The sequence below is a fragment of the Somniosus microcephalus genome, chromosome 6 (assembly GCF_052327205.1).
Source record: "Somniosus microcephalus isolate GS21.2 chromosome 6, FLI_Smic_1.0, whole genome shotgun sequence".
NCBI lineage: Eukaryota > Metazoa > Chordata > Chondrichthyes > Squaliformes > Somniosidae > Somniosus > Somniosus microcephalus.
In genome coordinates, this window is record NC_140992.1 from 22384513 (window position 1) to 22403130 (window position 18618).

Genomic DNA, 18618 nt, shown 5'->3' on the forward strand with positions numbered 1-18618 from the left:
AATAGCGAAGGCGGCTTTACCTTCAGGGTAGCCAGACCGCACACTGTGAGGGGCGGCTGGGACCCACCGTACTTGAGCGTGATGCTTTGGTGGTTGCACTGGAAATCCAAACCCAAGATCACGCTCGCACATAGATTCTTCATGATTAATACTTTAAAATTATCATACACAGTTCCGTTAACGCACAATTGTACCGTGCAGTAACCCAGAATGGTCGATGTCTGGGTTTTATCGGCCATAGAGATGGTACCCTGAGCAGGGACCACCTTTAGGGAGAGTTGTTGTGCCAGTTCAGGGTGGATAAAACTCTCCGTGCTTCCACTGTCAATTAAGCATTTAACCCGGCACCCATTTACCTCGATGTCCACCATTGATTTGGATAGCGGATGCGGCCTGGTCTGGTCCACTGTGACCGATGCCACTGTAGGGCCCTGATCGAGACAAGATGGCGTCCACGCTGTCTGCTCATAAGATGGCAGACCCCACGAGGTCGGGCAAGATGGCGTCCAAGATGGCCGCTCCCACGGCGCACACGCGGCGGTGGCGGGTTTTCCGGCGGTTGGTTTTCCGGCGGGGTTCCCTCTGCACACCTTCCCGAAGTGCCCCTTCTTACCGCACTTAAAGCAGGTGGTGCCTTTCGCCGGGCACAGGTTTCTGGTGTGCTTTGGCTGCCCGCAGAAGTAGCAGTTGGGTCCTTGACGCTTCGCGGCTGTCGTAGGGCTTCTGGGGGGAGAGCTGGGCCTCGCCGGTGTCGGGCTGCCGGGCGGGGAAGATGCCTTCCAAGATGGCGGCGCCCTCGGCGCACACGTGGCGGCGTGGGCGGCGCGGGCTGAAGAGTAGGCGTCCGAGTTTCTCTGGGCCATCTCCAGGGACCGCGCGGTGTCCGCAGCCTGTTTCAGGTCCAACTCCGTTTTTTCCAGCAATCTTTGCCGGATGTGAGTGGAGCTGAGGCCTGTGATAAAGGCATCGTGAACAAGCTCGTCGGTGTACACTGCGGCTTTTACATCTCGGCACTTACAGTCCTTGCCAAGCTTTTTCAGGATGCTTAGGAACTCCTCCACCGATTCCCCAGGTCGCTGTGCGCGAGTAGCGAGTAGATGCCTAGCATACACCTCATTCGTAGGCTGCTGGTAATGCGCCTTTAAGGTGTTGCAGGCGGCCAGGTACGTATCGGCGTCTTGGATGAGGGGGTAAACCCGGTGGCTTACCCAATTCCGTAGCATTCCGAGTCTCATCTTCGCAGTGTCCGTAACGTCTTTGACGGCTGCGGAATTGTCCAGGAAGAATTCCATACAGTCAAACCAGTGTCCGAAGCGTGCTGATGCGTCCGGAGCATGTTGATCCAAATCCAAACGTTCGGGTTTCAGGAGTTGATCCATAGTGTTGAAAATTGAGTTAATAAAATTGATGTGCCTCAATTATTCCGAGACTCGAAGTTAGCAGAACAAAAGTAAGGCTTTTATTAACTCAGAACATAACACGTAAAATAGAGAGATGTCTACCTTCAGGAGGCTGATGCCCGACTGAAGTTAGATTACAAAGGAGCCAGGTATGGGCGGAGCCCTGCACACAACCAGTTCCAGCACATTCCAATACATAATACATGAGGACTGGGGGAAGGGAAAAGACACAGAAAGCAGGCAGTTACAAGACACAGAAAACAGGCAGTGATGAATGGAATATATTTCATCACACACAGTCCCCAACCTCGAAACGTCTTTTTCGAGGTAAGATGCTGTACGTAGATTTCTTAAACTTCCAGAACTCACAGATCCTCCCTGAACTGAAGACCAGCTGCTAGAAGTGGAATATTTAGAACCTCTTTGATGTGAAGCCATTTCTTTCGGAAGCAGCCAAGAAACAAAACGTTAGCAGTCTCCACACCTTGGCAGACAATGAGATGATGGGCTATGACAGTTGTGTCTCTTTGGGCAGTTGAAGTCAAGTTGAAAAGATGCAGTGATAAAGGCAAAGTAAAACAGCTTTTATCTGTGTACCACATGAAAAAGTCGTTTTTAATGTTTCCCTTCTCCTGTCATAATCATAATCATAATCAACTTTATTGTCATTGTTAGTGCACAAGTGCAGTACAACGAAATGTAGGCTTGCGGCTCCTGAGAGTGTACATTTAGATTAAGACATTTAAACATTCAACATACATTTGGCTTGTAATACATTAACATAAACATAACCATAATAAAGTGCATTGGCAGATGTGCAGGCTTTAGAGTTTATTTGTGGAGTTCAGTAGGATGACAGCCCTGGGAAAGAAGCTGTTCCTAAATCTGGTCGTACGGGTGCGAATGCATCTGTAGCGTCTCCCAGATGGCAGGAGGGCGAACAGACTGTGGCTGGGGTGGGTAGGGTCTTTGATGATGGACCGTGACCTCCGTAAACAGCGTTTCTGGTATATGCGCTCTATGGTCAGTAGCCGGGTGCCGGTAATGCGTTGGGCAGTTTTGACTACCCGCTGCAGGGCTTTCCGGTCATAGTAGCTACAGCTGCTATACCATACTGTGATACAGTTCGTCAGGATGCTCTCTATTGTGCAGCGATAAAAGTTAGAGAGGATCAGGGGTGACAGGTTACATCCCTTCAGCCTCCTTAGGAAATATAGGCGCTGCTGGGCCTTCACCAGAGAGGAGGTATTGAGGGACCAGGAGAGGTCTTCCGTGATGTGGACTCCGAGGAATTTAAGAGAATAAGGATTCCCCCAATGTAATGACATTGTAAATGCATTTGTGGAGATTTTCTTCAGTTCAGTATTTCTAATGAAATCTTAAAAAGCTTCCAAAGAATCATAGAATCATACAGCACAGGAGGAGGCCATTTAGCCCATGGTGCCTGTGCCGGCTCTTTGAAAGAGCCCTCCAATTAGTCCCTCGCCCCTGCTCTTTCCCCATAGCCCTGCAAATTTTGCCTCTTCAAATATTTATCCAATTCCCTTTTGAAAGTTACTATTGAATCTGCTTCCACCGCCCTTTCAAGCAGCGCATTCCAGATCATAACAACTCGCTGCGTTAAAAAAAATCTTCTCATCTCTCTCCTGGTTCTTTTGCCAATTACTTTAAATCTGTATCCTCTGGTTACCGAGCCTTCACAGAATCACAAAATCACCACAGTGCAGATAGAGGCCATTTCGGCCCATCGAGCCTGCACCGACGCATATCCCACCCGATCCCCGTAACCCCTACACCAACACATATCCCACCCTATCACCGTAACCCCACGTATTTAATCCCCCTAACACTAAGGGTCAATTTATCATAGCCAATCAACCTAACCCGCACATCTTTGGACTGTGGGAGGAAACCGGAGCACCCGGAGGAAACCCACGCAAACACGGGGAGAATGTGCAAACTCCACACAGACAGTCGCCCGAGGCCGGATTCGAACCCGGGTCCCTGGCGCTGTGAGGCAACAGTGCTAACCACTATGCCACCGTGCTGCCAGTGGAGACCGTTTCTCCCTATTTACAATATCAAAACCCCTCATAATTTTGAACACCTCTATTAAATATCGCTTAACCTTCTCTGCTCTGAGGAGAACAATCCCAGCTTCTCTAGTCTCTCCACATAACTGAAGTCTCTCATTCCTGGTGTGTGATTTCACTAGAAGTATTGACCAACTCGGAGTTATGTGCACCTCTCCTCTCTCCATCATCCGTGGCAGAACCTTCAGCCAACTTAGCCCTGGAACCTTCTCCCTAAACCCCTCCACTTTGCTACCTGTCTCCCCCCCCTGACTCCTCCAAACCTGTCTCTTTGATTATCTCCCATAATTCTTCAAGTTATTGCTTCCACTCTCCCTCCCTTTTTCTTCTCCTTTGTAAAGGACCTGAGGACGTTTACTACATTAAAAGCGCTGTGGTGTGAATTTTGCAAGACGCCCAAACTGATGGGAAGGTCTTGCACACAGCTGGTGGGGACTGCGAGATCATTGGGCACTGCCCGTGATTTTCTTGACATTGATTTAGTGATCTCTGAGGCCTGACTGTGAGGCTATGTTAGTGCGCTAGAGTTTAGCGAATGTTATCCTTATGTAAATGTAAATTGCTGTTGACCACCACAACAATAACTTGCATTTATATAGCGCCTTTAATGTGGCAAAAATGTCACACGGTATTTTACAGGATCGTTATCAGAAAAATTTGACACATAAAGAGATAGTAGAACAGGTGACCAAAAGCTTGGTCAAAAAGGTAGGTTTTAAGGAGCGGCTTAAAGGAGGAGAGAGAGGTAGAGAGGCAGCGAGGTTTCAGGAGGGAATTTTTTTAAAATTCATTTATGGGATGTGGGCATCGCTGGCAAGGCCAGCATTTGCCCATCCAAGAGCTTAGGGCCTGGGCAGCTGAAGGCATGGCCGCCAATGGTGGGGCGAAGGAAATAGTGGATGCACAAGAGGCCAGAATTGGAGGAGCGCAGATATCTTGGCGGGGTTGTAGGGCTGGAGGGGGTTACAGGGATACGGAGGGGCGAGGCCATGGAGGGAACACAAGGATGCAAATTTTAAAATTGTGGCTTTGCTGGACTGAGAGCAAATGTAGGTCAGCGAGCACAGGATTAACAAAGGCAGACGTCGATGACGAAGTCCATCACCGCCTTCAGTGTGCCAGTGCAGCCTTCGGTCGCCTGAGGAAGAGAGTGTTTGAAGACCAGGACCTCAAACCCGGCACTAAGCTCATGGTCTACAGAACAGTAGTAATACCCGCCCTGCTGTATGCCTCAGAGACATGGACCATGTACAGCAGGCACCTCAAAGCACTGGAGAGGTACCACCAACGCTCCCTCCGCAAGATCCTGCAAATCCATTGGCAGGATAGGCGCACCGACGTCAGTGTTCTCGCTCAGGCCAACATCCCCAGCATCAAAGCTTTGACCACGCTCGATCAGTTCCGATGGACGGGTCACATTATCCGCATGCCCGATACAAGACTCCCAAAACAAGTGCTCTACTCGGAGCTCCGGCACGGCAAGAGAGCCCCAGGTGGGCAGAGGAAACGCTTCAAGGACACCCTCAAAGCCTCCTTGAAAAAGTGTAACATCCCCACCGACACCTGGGAATCCCTGGCCCAAGACCGCACAAAGTGGAGGAGAAGCATCTGGAAAGGCGCCAAACAGCTCGAGTCTCTTCGTCGGAAGCCAAGCGCAGGCAGCGCAAGGAGCGCACGTCAACCCAAGCACCCCACCCACCCGCCCCTTCAACCACCGTCTGCCCCACCTGTGACAGAGACTGTAGGTCCCGCATTGGACTCATCAGTCACCTGCAAACTCATTTTTAATGTGGAAGCAAGTCATCTTCGGTTCCGAGGGACTGCCTAAGAAGGAGAACATGGTAACACATGTACACAGAGAACTTTTAAAATTAAATGTTGGTGGCATGTATTTTCTTTATTTGTTGTGACCAAGCCAGAGCAGTGCTGCACACCAACAACAACACTGAGCGTTCTTAGCAGAGAGAGAAGCAGATGACTGATGTAGACTAAGGATATTAGGCTAAAAATGGCTGCTGGTGATAACAGTGGACAAATAGTCAACATTCATCTGTCCGCTATTTTAACCAACATGCCTTAAAAGAAAAGCAAAATACTGCTGATGCTGGAAATCTGAAATAAAAACACTCAGCAGGTCAGAAAGCACCTGTGGAGAGAGAAATAGAGTTAACGGGCAGGATTTTCATTGGGCCGTGGAGTCGGGATTGGAGGCGTGTGGGGGGTTAAAATCCTGAAATCAGGGGTCCCGACCCCATCCCGCACCCAAACCCGCCTCCGTGCCAGTTTCAAAGGAGGCGGGTACCCGCCCCGCATTGGGACCCGCCTACCCGAGGCGGGAAGGGATTAGTGTCAATTAACTGCCTGTTAACAGGTAGCTAACAGGAAGTTTTTAGCCTAATCCCTATTTTTAAGGTTGAAGTGTGGGATTCCCGACGGCTCCAAACAACGCCAAGTTAGAGGAGGCGGGCCGTCGGGTTGAAGGACTTGGAGGGGTCGAGATGTTGGTGTTCAGGTGAGTGATGTGTGCATGAGTGCAAAGGTAAGTGTGTTTGGTGTGTCTAAAGTGATTAAGGAAGTTTAAATGACTTTTTATTACCTTTTCAGCCTTCCTTCCTTTAGGTCCCGGGAGTCCCTCATCTCACCGGCACAGAAAGCAGAATGGCTGCGAACTGTCAAAAGTGAGCCTGCAGCTTTCTGTGCAGGAGAGATTTCTAACTGAGTCTGTGGAGAAGGACTCAGGTTAGAAGTAAGACTGTCAGTGTTTGACAGCTTCAAACAGCTTTCAAACACTGATAGTTCATCAGTCAAAACCTCTTGACAGATGAAATTTCAGTCTGTGACGTCCCCTGTTGCTGGGTGGCCCTTAATTGGCCTGCTGAGCCCGCTGGGCTGGCTCAACAAGGTCAATCAAGTTAAAATTGCATGGATTGGCCGCATCTCGATGGAGGCGGGACTACAACCCCGAAAGTTGTAGTCCCGCCTCCAACCCGACTCCTGAATGAAAATCCTGCCCCTCGTTTCAGGTCGATGACCTTTCTTAAAGCAGATTCTTTGCTTGTTTGCTTTGTCAAGTGCAGACACCAAAAAAAAATGATAGAGGAAGCTTGGGCACAATGCTATTCTGAATGGGGCCCGGGGACGGAGACAGGGATCAGGGTGGGGCGGGTGAGCACCCAATTTTTTCTCAACGTTGCAGCTACTGTGTTTTTTTAGATGCTACTTGGGAGTGGGGCAGAGGAACATTTGCTGTAATATTTCCCTCACCTGATCAGCCATCTTCATAAGATGAAAAGTTTTACAGAGAATTTACAGAGAATTAACACCTATCTTCTATAAACCTGAATTTTTTGCAGGCGGGTCGGTAACCAGAGGGCACAGATTTAAGATAGTTGGCAAAAGAACCAGGAGAGAGATGAGGAGACTTTATTTTTACGCGTCGAGTTGTTACAATCTGGAATGCACTGCCTGAAAAGCCGGTCGAAGCAGATTCAATTGTAACTGTTCAAAGGGACTTGGATATATACTAGAAAAGGAAAAATTTGCAGGGCTACGGGGAAAGAGCAAGGGAGTGGGACTAATTGAATATCTCTTTCAAAGAGCCAGTACGGACAGGATGGGCTGAATGAGCTCCTTCTGTGCTGTATGACTCTATCATTCTATGATAATAGTATGCAAATTAAATGTTGAATATTCATAAAAGGGTTTAAGTCTCCATAGGATTTCTGCATGTTCATACGACAAAAATATAACCTTTGGTGTAGTTCGGTCATGGTGCAAAATGCTACTGTAGTCCTGAAAAGATTAATATCGCCCTTCACTGCTCTCTTCATAGTGATAATAATAGACTACGGATTGTCAAATGTCTTTATTTTAATATGTTTTACACATATTTATTTCAATACAAATTGTTGGTGACATGGTTGGCTATGTGCTTAATGGCCAACATGGTTTCTTCACATGTTGGCTTGATTTGAGATTCGGGCAACAGGAAGCCATATCTGCCAGTGTCACGGAGTTCAAAGGTGAAGGAATACTTAATCCCCAGATCATAGGCCCAATCATCTGAACCTCCAGCTGCAAGATCTGCACAGAAAGACAACGCATAAAATATTAGCACTGAGATGACTCCCATCGGGTAAGTTTGCATCCCCTGTGCAGATGGACTAAATCCTCAAGTTGAAAGCAGAAATTGCTTGAAATGGACACCGGGTTAATCGGCAGCCTAATAAGTGCAAAGTTAGGTTAATGTGTCAGGTGGGAACAAAGGGGGTATTTTAAACCCCCACCCCCGCTCCCGCCGGGTGGGAATGGTGTGGCTGGGAGGTTAAGATGGCGGCGGGGGGCGGGGGTGGGGGGAGTATGTGCTGCGTTCCTGATGTATTTTCTCCCCTACTGCCTCCCACTTCATCCTGACTTACCTGAAATCAGGCACGGGAAGGCAGGCCGCCCCGGAGGATCAGTGGCCTAATTAACACGGCAAAGTCATGTCCTGGAGACGTCACTGGGACGCGACTCCGCCATTTTAATGGCAACCCGACCATGGCCTGCATGGACAGGTCTGCCAGTGAAAGCTGTCGGTAGGCAGCATCCTGCCACAGGAGGCCAAGGCAAGTGTTTTTATTATTTTTTAAAGGTTTCTTGAGAGCCAGGTGGGAAAAGTGCTTCTCCTGGCCTACAAGAATCCAACAACAACAACTTGTATTTATATAGCACCTTTAATGTAGTAAAACGTCCCAAGGCGCTTCACAGGAGTATTAAAAAACATATTAGGAGTTTGCACATTCTCCCCGTGTTTGCATGGGTTTTCTCCGGGTGCTCCGGTTTCCTCCCACAGTCCAAAGATGTGCGGGTTAGGTTGATTGGCCATGATAAAAATTGACCCTTAGTGTTAGGGGGGATTAAATACGTGGGGTTACGGGGATAGGGCTTGGGTGGGATGGCTGTCGGTGTAGGGACTGGGTGCTAGGGTTTGGATGATCAGCCATGATCTCGTTGAATGGCGGAGCAGGCTCGAAGGGCCGAATGGCCTACTCCTGCTCCTATCTTCTATGTTTCTATAAAAAAATTGACACCGAGCCACGCAAGGAGAAATTAGGGCAGGTGACCAAAAACTTGGTCAAAGAGGTAGGTTTTAAGGAGTGTCTTAAAGGAGGGGAGAGAGGTAGCGAGGCGGAGAGGTTTAGGCAGGGTGGTCCAGAGCTTAGGGCAGAGGCAACAGAAGGCACGGCCACCAATGGTTGCGTGATTATAATCAGGGATGCTGAAAAAGGCAGAATTAGAGGAGCGCCAATACCTCGGGGGGCGGGTTGTGGGGCCGGAGGAGATTACAGAGTTAGGGAGGGGTGAGGCCATGGAGGGATTTGAAAACAAGGATGAGAATTTTGAAATCAAGGCGCTGCTTAACTGGGAGCCAATGTAGTTCAACGAGCACAGGGATGCCTTGGACCTCCCCTGCCCTATGCTTTCCCTACCCTCGCTCCAAATCACGACCTATACCCATCCCACCCCCTTCCTCACTTACGTCGCTGGGGACCGTTTCCATGGTTCCCTGGTGGCGGCCTGACCTCTGCCGGTGTTGACATTGTCCCCACCAGGTTCAGGCACGAGTCCACGTCGAGACATTCAAATGAGGCCTGGGAGTTAAAATGCCCCGGGCCTCCTGCTCGGGGCAGGGGGGATGGGTGGGGCGGGGTGAGGGGGGTAGGGGCAAAGATGGATTGTGAGCATTAGACACCAAAAAACAGCTGATTCATGCTGGCTTAAGAGTTCCGTCTAACACTGCTGTTTAATGTTGGCCTATTCTAATTAGAATGGCACAATTGGCAGGTAAGGCTGGGACTCAGAACTCATTTCATTGGAGATTTCTTGCATTTCTACTTGTTCGATGTATCTCTACGACAACAACAACTTGTATTTCTATAGCACCTTCGATGTGTAAACAAGAGCACTTCACTATCAGGATAGATAGGGAAACGGAAGCTGAGCGGTGGAGGGAGAGATTAGGATGGGTGACTGGCAGCTTGGACAGAAAGCTGGGGGTTTTAACGGAGGAGGGGCAAGTAGAAAAGTGGGTAGATTTAGGCGGGGGGTTCCAGAGAGTAGGGTCGAGGCAGCTTAAAGCTCTGACACCAGTGGTAGGGTGAAAGAAAGAGGCTGCACAAATGGCCAGAGTCAGGGGATCAAAGTGTGCAGGATTGGATATTAGGCTGGAGGAGGTTGCAGCGATAGGGTGCGATGAGGCTGTGGAAGGATTTGAAGATGGGGATAGGGAGCTAATGTACGTCAGCGAAAACACAGGGTAATAGACGAGTGGGACTTTTTACTATAGCAAAATACTGTGGATGCTGGAAATCTGAAATAACAACAGAAAATGCTGGAAATACTCAGCAGGCCAGGCAGCATCCATGAAGAGAGAAAGGGGGGAAAATTCAGTTGGTAGCGCCACCCGCTAGCGCTTTAAGAGGGCGCTAAGTGGGGCGCAAACCAACTAGCGCCCGGGCGCGGCGATATCTGCGCCTCTCGCGAAATTGACCGGACATTTTGCGGCGGCACTAAATACTACCGCCACGATCTCCTGCACCGGCAGATCGTGACGTCAGTCGAGTGCGCAACGCCCCGGACTGGAAATTGAGTGGCGCCCCCTGCCTTAACGCCTGCCGTTAGCAACAACAGGTTGAGGGGAGCGTTTTGCAGTCGAGAAGGGACTGGGGGAGCGCTATTTAAAGGCGACCGCTTCCTGCCTTTTTTTGTTGGTGACATTTTTGCACCATGCATTCTGAGAGAGAGAGACTTCTGGAGAAATTCTACATTGTGTGAAGGAGTTTTGCATACTGAGCAGCACTTTGCAGGTTCATTTTGATTTGCTCTTCCTTGTATCTACAGTATTTAGAAGAGACTGTGGGGGCTGCAATCTGAGCTCTTTCCCATGGTCTCTCCATTGTTCTTTCCAGCAGAGTTGATGTACAGGTCTCTCCAGGCCGAGACTCAAGGCTGCAATGAGCAGGGTGTAGATGGAGACCAAGATAAACCCTCTCCTTTAAGATAAAAACAGAAAATGCTGGAGAAACTCAGCAAGTCAAGCAGCATCTGTGAAGAGAGAAACAGAGTTAACGTTTCAGGTCGATGACCATTCATCAGAGCTCCCCTTTAAGAACTGGCCGGCACCAGTGTGTCTGTGTTCCATTGCTGTCTGACATCACATGAGCTTCGCCAGCGCTGTGAGGTAGCGCCTCGCTCCTTGGCCTTTGCGCCTTAAGACAGATGTGAAGCACCTGATTTAGCGCTCCAATCACCTCCAGGGGCGATAAAAGCCAAGTTTGCAGTCGGAGGCGATAATTAGCGCCAGGCGCTAATCTTTGCGCCCGGCCGATAATTGCGCCCCAAATGGGGCGATACCAAATTTCTCCCCCAAAGCGTTAATGTTTTAGGTCTGAAACGTTAGCTCTGTTTCTCTCTCCACGGATGCTGCCTGGCCTGCTGAGTATTTCCAGCATTTTCTGTTGTTATTTGGGACTTTTTACTGTCTGATTCACTGTCACTTCTCTTCCTGGCATGCCACTTTTGAAGATGTTCTATCTCCTCTGGTGAAGGATCTCCCTCGAAGCATGAACCTATTTACCTATCTCAGAAATAACAACAGAAAATGCTTGAAAAACTCAGCAGGTCAGGCAACATCCGTGGAGAGAAATTTGAGTTGACGTTTCGGGTCGAACCCTTCTTCAAAACTGGAAAGAAAAGAAGATAGATCGGAGGCAGGGCTGCGATCGGACAAAAGAATAAAAGAAACAAAAGAAGTAAAAGAGACAATAAAAGGTATTAGAAGCTAGACGAGATGGTAATAGGCTGAGATTAGGTGTAAAGTGTACTGGCAGGGCAAGAGATAGCTGCCAGGTGTGAGAGAGAAACAAAAGGAAAGGGGGGGGGGGAAAGGAGTGGAAAAATTACAAGAAAAAATGAAATAGGGGCCGAGGTTATGATCTGAAATTGTTGAACTCGATATTGAGTCCGGAAGGCTGCAGAGTGCCTAATCGGGAGATGAGGTGCTGTTCCTCAAGTTTACGTTGAGCTTCCGTGGAACAGTTTTGAAGAAGGGTTCGACCCGAAACGTCAACTCAAATTTCTCTCCACGGATGTTGCCTGACCTGCTAAGTTTTTCCAGCATTTTCTGTTGTTATTTCGGATTTCCAACATCCGCAGTATTTTGCTATCGTACCTATCTCAGATACTGGCTGCCCTGCTGTGTATTTCCAACATTTCCTGTTAGCAGCAACATCTTGTATTTAGGCGCCTCCTTTAATGTAAATAAATGTCTTAAGGCGCTTCACGGGGGTGTAATTGGACAAAAATGGACACCGAGCCAAAGAAGGAGATATCGGGACGCGTGACCAAAAGCTTGCTCATAGAGGTGGGTTTTAAATAGTGCGTTAAAGGAGGAGAAGGAGGGGTTTAGGGTGGAAATTCCAGACTGTGGGGCCTAGGCGGTTGAAAGCAACCATTCATTTATATAAATGTTATTAATGTTTTATCTGCTTGTTCAAAATGGTGAATAAACATAGAAAGAAAGGCTTACATATGGTGGTAGCTCCAGGACCATAGGTGTATCGTGTTCCATACAGGCTGGCCAGAGTGCTAATTGCCTCTTCAGCAAGTTTATTCTGGAACACAGAACACCAACAGGAAATGGTTATTTGCACTTGTCATTTCTAAAGTAATCAAGCACTAAACAAAGGTCCCAAGTTTGCTTCATAAGGACCTTAGCAAAACATGAGTTCAAGTGGTGAGTAGAGAAACGTCCATCCATTACCAGTGCCAAGACCTTCTTTCTCATGAATGAGGGACATTCCCAGCATTGCCCCAGTAATCTAGACCAACTCACAGTGACGTGATCGTCAAACCATCACGTGTGGGATCTTTAACATCCAGCTGGACGGATAAGTAGGAGCTCTAGGAGCTCCTCGAGAGTGCGGTACTTCACTGAAGTACCAGCCTGGATTATGTGTTCAAGTCCTGGAATGGGGCTTGAACCCACAAATGAATGACTCAAAGGCAAGACTGCTACCAGTGAGCCTAGCTGGCAGTCAATGTTAGAGTTAAGTTCACAAAATGCCACTTTTATATGCATTTTTTAAAAAGATTTTCTTTAGTCTAATGGTCTTCTTACAGTTTTTTCCCCCATTACACTAGCTTTCCCTTATTCTTTTTGTTCCCAATTTGCTCCCCTATTTTTTTCCCTCATGTTCTGAAGGATTGTGACTCATCTTGGGCGACAGTTCCAGCCGCCATTTTGTTACCTTGACCAAGTGGTTATTCCCATCTAGCAGCCGATAGATTGCATGTTAGCAGACAACTCAAGCAGTGGGGGCATCGCAACCAAACCTGCCCTCCCTCAACATTAAAACACATTACTTTAATGTAGCGATACATATGGTGTAGAATAGAGACCAAGAATGGGACTCCTGGTTGATTTCCCTCCCCTGTCAAGACCAGAGACACTGAGGCCAACTGTAGTCCCCAATCGATGCCCCGACTGAGACCAGTTCACTCATAAAAACATTAGAAATAGGAGCAGGAGTAGGCCATACAGTCCCTCGAGCCTGCTCCGCCATTCAATAAGGTCATGGCTGATCTTCTACATCAACTTCACTTTCCCGCCCTACCCCCATATCCTTTGATTCCCCTTTGCGTTCAAAAATCTATCGATCTCAGTCATGAATATACTCAACAATTTATCATCCCCAGCCCTCTGGGGTAGGGAATTTCAAAGATTCACAACCCCCTGAGTGAAGAAACTTCTCCTCATCTCAGTCCTAAATGGCTGACCCCTTAACCTGAGACTATTACCCCTGGCTCTAGACTCTCCAGCCAGGGGGAAGAGCCTCAGTCGAGGCCAAGGACTATATTTCAAACCTTTCTGGCCTGAGTGATTCAGTACCACATCAAGTGGCGCATTGCCCCGCTGAGCCATCAGATGAGTCATTTTCCTTGACTTCCTATCTGACATTTGCAAGATTTTTCCTTCCCTCTTTATGTCCTATCCCCTTGCTACACATTGGCTGACCAAGCACCTGTTCCCAGGTGGGGCATGAACGTAGCCCTAGGTGTCTGGGCATCTGGCTTGTCCTCCTTCTGCATGGGGAGGAAGCATCTTTGCTCCTCAGATCTTCCTGATAACTGGGGGCGGGGGGGGGGGCGGGGGAGGTGGTGGCGTGGAATGCATTGTGAAAAGGGAGACGTGCACCCAAACTGAGAAGCTACCACTCCACCATCAACTGGAGCCTAATGTCACTCGGAGAATACAAGCCTAAGTTTCAAATACTTAAATACTGGCACACATAGCACAGTCTGTGAAGTACCAATGTGCTAAGACACATACCAGTTCATTGTGATTTGGCACTAAATTGTAGGTGTAGGAGTAAGGGAAGAGACACATCTGAGAGTACGAGTGTATAGTGAGGTAAGCCTTGATGCTTTCCTTGTGGAGACGGATGAAGTTTGCAACAGCCTGGACCTCCTTCTCAGATTCGATTTTAGGGCCACAGTACGTCTCAGAACACGGGTTCCTGGAGGCACCGACAGCTGCAGGACACAAATGGGACAGTTAGCAGTACATATGATGGTCCCAATTTACCCCGACTCTGTAATATAGCCCTAACACAAACAGAAAGTACTGGAAATACACAGCAGGTCAGTCAGCATCAGTAAAGAGAAGAAAGACAGGTCAACATTTCCAGCAAAACCTTTGTAGTAACCTGGGAGGTTATGAGTAACCTTATCCACCAGGTGGTGCTGTGGCAATTGCTCTCCTGAGTTAAGTCTGATCTGTACTGGTTGTACTCTTTGTTTTTGCTGCCTCATGGCAGAAGCTTTTATGTGCAAGTGTTGATTAAACCATGTTAAGGAGTTAACCTGTGTCTGTCTCCATCTATGGCCACCTCAAGATACCACATATGGCGACGAGAATAAAGGACGGAAGTGTTTTGGAGTATTCGGAAGAGGTGCTCGGGTTGGTTAGCAAACTAGTCGGAAAAGCACGAGGCTAGGCCGTGGGAGTCGAAACGGAGTTTGATTTTTTGGCTGAAGTGACCGGACTCCAAGGATGGCAGGAACGGCAGGCTCCGTGGCACCTTTTGACAGCAAGTCGCAGTCTTGGGAGGAGTATTGTGAAATACTGGGCCATTTTTTTATGGCAAACTGGGTGGACAGTGCTGAAAAGAAAAGGGCCATTTTACTGAGTTGTGTGGGAGCGCAAACCTATACACGGATGAGGAATCTGCTGAGCCCGGAGCGGCCAGGAGAAAAATCTTTTGACGAGTTGGTGAGTCTACTAAAGAATCATTTCAATCCGAAACCTAGTGAAATAGTACAGAGATGGAAATTCAATTCGAGGATTAGGAGGCCGGAAGAAAGCGTTACTGAGTATGTGGAGGAGCTTCAGAAGCTCGCACAGGACTGCAATTTTGGAAATGCGCTCAGAGTCATGTTAAGGGACAGACTAGTATGCGGAGTTAACGACGACAGTATACAGCAAAGGTTGCTGTCAGAAGAAGGATTAACGTTTGAGACAGCACTTAAAAAAGCACAAGCCATGGAGATGGCTAACAAGGACATTAAGGACTTAAACAGTATGAGCAAGGAGAAATGGAGTAAACCAGTGGGAGGAGCTGTTTTCAAGATGGAAGCTGGCGCGAAAAGTCCACCAGTCGGGGTTGGGGATTGCTACCGATGTGGCGGGACGAGCCATTATGCAAAGGACTGCAGGTTTGCAAAGACAAAGTGCCACAATTGTGGAAAAATAGGGCACTTAAAGAAAGTCTGTAAAAGGGCAGTGAGTGAGAGAAGCAGTGCTAAAGGGGCAAAGCATGCTAAAGGGGGAAGGGAGAAGTACACAAAGCGGGCAAATTACATACAAGAGGAAGAGTCTAGTGAGTCTAGTGAGGAGGTTTTCACTATATACAGTATAGACACTTCAAGGCCCAACATACCCCCTCTCACTGAGTATTTGATAGTGAACGGAGGTCAAGTAAAGTTTGAGATTGACACCGGATGTAGTGTAACCATAATGTCGCAGACTGAGTACGCCAAGCTATGGGGGGAAGCAAAAGTACCAGAGCTAGGTACATGCCCCATTAGTCTCAAAACCTACACAGGACAGAAGGTGGACATTTTGGGGGTGGCCAAAGTACAAGTGGAACACAAAGGAGTCACCAAAGAGCTTACGGTGGTAGTGGTAGCAGGGTCAGGGCCAAACCTGTTAGGGCGAGGGTGGATCAGTGAGTTGAGTGTGGACTGGCAGGCAATGAATAAAATGGAGGACAGTACAGAGGCACTGCAAGAAGTGCTGATGAAGCATGAGTTAGTGTTAAAGGACGAACTGGGCATCTTAAGGGGAGCCACAGCCAAGATTCATGTAGCCAGTGATGCCACGCCTCATTTCTTTAAACCAAGGTCGGTACCTTTTGCAATGAAAACCAAGGTTGAGGCGGAACTAGATCGCCTGCTAAAGGACAAAGTAATAGAACCAGTGAAATTTTCAGACTGGGCAGCACCAATAGTCCCGGTATTGAAGCCCGACGGTATCGTAAGGGTTTGTGGTGACTATAAGTTAACAGTGAACAGAGTATCATCACTGGAACAGTACCCCATTCCGAGAATGGAGGACATGTTAACATCGCTCGCTGGGGGAGAAAGATTCAGCAAACTGGACATGAGTCATGCGTATCAGCAGATATTGCTAGATGAAGAATCAAAAAAGTTTGTCACGGTGAACACGCACAAGGGGCTGTTCATGTATGCCAGGTTACCATTTGGTGTCAGTTCTAGCCCAGCAATATTCCAACGGACTATGAAGGGCATTCTGCAGGGCATTCCAAAGGTGGCCGTGTACTTAGATGATATTCTGCTAACAGGAAGTGACGATCAGGATCACTTAAAAACACTGGACAAAGTGCTACAGCGGCTGGAAGAGGCGGGGCTACGCCTGAAACGGAGTAAGTGTAGTTTCATGGAGAAGGAAGTTACATTCCTGGGACATCGGGTGGATGCCACAGGCCTCCATCCATTACCAGGGAAAGTGCGGGCAGTGCAGGATGCACCGGCACCCACCTCAGTGACTGAACTGAAAGCCTATCTAGGGCTCCTGAATTATTATAACCGGTTTCTTCCAAACTTATCGATGCTGCTGGCACCCCTGCACAAACTGCTGAGAAAGGAGGAGCCATGGCGTTGGGGGCCAGAGCAAGCGAAGGCGTTTCAGCAGTCAAAGGAGCTACTTCAGTCCAACAGGGTGTTAGTGCATTACGACGAGAAGAAGGAGCTGATAATGTCCTGTGACGCATCACCCTATGGAGTGGGGGCAGTGTTGGCCCACCGCATGCCAGATGGAGCGGAAAGGCCCATCGGGTTTGTTTCACGCACGCTCACAGCTGCGGAAAAGAACTATTCACAGCTTGATAAAGAGGGGTTGGCCATTATATTTGGAGTAAAGAAATTCCATAAGTACATATATGGGAGGAAGTTTGTAATCCGTACTGACCACAAGCCTCTTATTAGCTTACTGAATGAGATGAAAGCGGTGCCTCAAATGGCATCATAGAGAATAATGAGATGGGCAGTAATACTAAGAGCCTATGAATATGTGATCACGTACAGAGCCGGCAAGGAAAATGGGAACGCGGATGCTCTCAGCCGCCTGCCCCTCTCAAAATCTCCTCGCAGTACTTCCCCTGAGGAGCACGTCCTGATGCTGGATCAGGAAATCAGTCCCCTGATGACTTCAGCGCAAATCCAGGGCTGGACAGCCAAGGACCCTGTTCTGTCAAGGGTCCGTGAGTATGTGTTGAAAGACTGGCCAGATCACCGTGAGGGACCGGAGTTCGCGCCGTACAGACAGAGACAGCACGAGCTCAGTGTCCAAGATGGATGTGTGCTATGGGGAGCACGCATCATAGTCCCAGAGCGGGGACGCTCTACTTTGATGGAACAGTTGCATCAATCGCACCTAGGAATGACTAGAATGAAAGGACTGGCTAGGAGCTACCTGTGGTGGTCTAACTTGGATGCTGAAATTGAGTCAAAGGTAAAGTCATGCACTATATGTCAGGAACAGAGGAAAGCACCTGCCGGGGCACCACTCCATCCCTGGGAGTGGCCCAGCAAACCCTGGAGGAGAATTCACATAGACAATGCGGGACCTTTTATGGGCAAAATGTTTTTGGTGCTGGTTGACGCTCACTCAAAGTGGATTGACGTTTATCCAGTGAGCTCTGCAACGACTGATGCCACACTGAATTGTCTCAGGAACAGCTTCAGCACACATGGTATTCCAGAAATGATTGTATCCGACAATGCACAGTGTTTTGTAGTGAAGGGAGCAAAGAATTCATGGTAAGGAATGGAATCACACATGTTACCTCGGCTCCATGTCACCCAGCCTCAAATGGGTTAGCCGAGCGAGCCGTGCAGACTTTTAAGGAGCTCATGAGGAAGAGCTCAGGTGACACCCTGGAGACCAAGCTCAATAGAGCCTTGTTTAGTTATCGTATAACACCCCAAGCTACCACGGGGCTTTCTCTGGCTGAGTTGATGATGGGGAGAAAGTTGCGGTGCACGTTAGACCTGATACACCCAGATCTCAAAAGCAAGGTTGAGACAAAACAAACAAACCAAAAAGCGTACCATGACAAACATACTAAAGCTCGCCATTTCGCCATAGGGGACTCTGTGTACACCCGGAACTTTGGTTATGGACCTAAATGGATACCAGGACTAATCCAGGACATTACAGGACCTGTGTTGTACTCCGTGTTACTAGGGGATGGTCGAGGGGTTTGTCGGCATGTGGATCAGCTTTTCAGCCGGCAGCAGGGAGAACTGCCTCAGATGGAACAAAGGGCAGTAGAGGAGGCTGTTCCAGGACCCAGCACGGCTTATAAGGTGCCAGTGGACACTGGTACTGCCAGGCCACAGCGGGACAGAGTAAAACCAACATCAGAGACTACTCCAATCTCAAGTGCGAATGAATCTGAGAATCCACCACAAGTGGAATTAAGACGTTCACAAAGGATTCGCAAGCAACCAGAAAGACTTATACAAACCTGTTAAATTAGTCAGGGGTTAACCATGGTTAG

At 48.4% G+C, this 18618-nt stretch overlaps 1 protein-coding gene across 1 annotated transcript in view; it reads right to left on the reverse strand.

The window, feature by feature from the left end:
• Positions 1 to 7187: 7187 nt before the first annotated feature.
• The window catches only part of LOC147115538 (carboxypeptidase B-like), a 29947-nt gene continuing 18516 nt past the window's right edge, over positions 7188 to 18618 (reverse strand). Inside the window, exons 9-11 of the mRNA XM_085989849.1 lie at positions 13866 to 14068; positions 12063 to 12147; positions 7188 to 7576 (exon numbers count right to left, since the gene is read on the reverse strand). Of these exons, the coding sequence (XP_085845975.1) occupies positions 7389 to 7576; positions 12063 to 12147; positions 13866 to 14068 (476 nt within the window). The 3' untranslated portion in view covers positions 7188 to 7388. The remainder of the gene's footprint in view (positions 7577 to 12062; positions 12148 to 13865; positions 14069 to 18618) is intronic.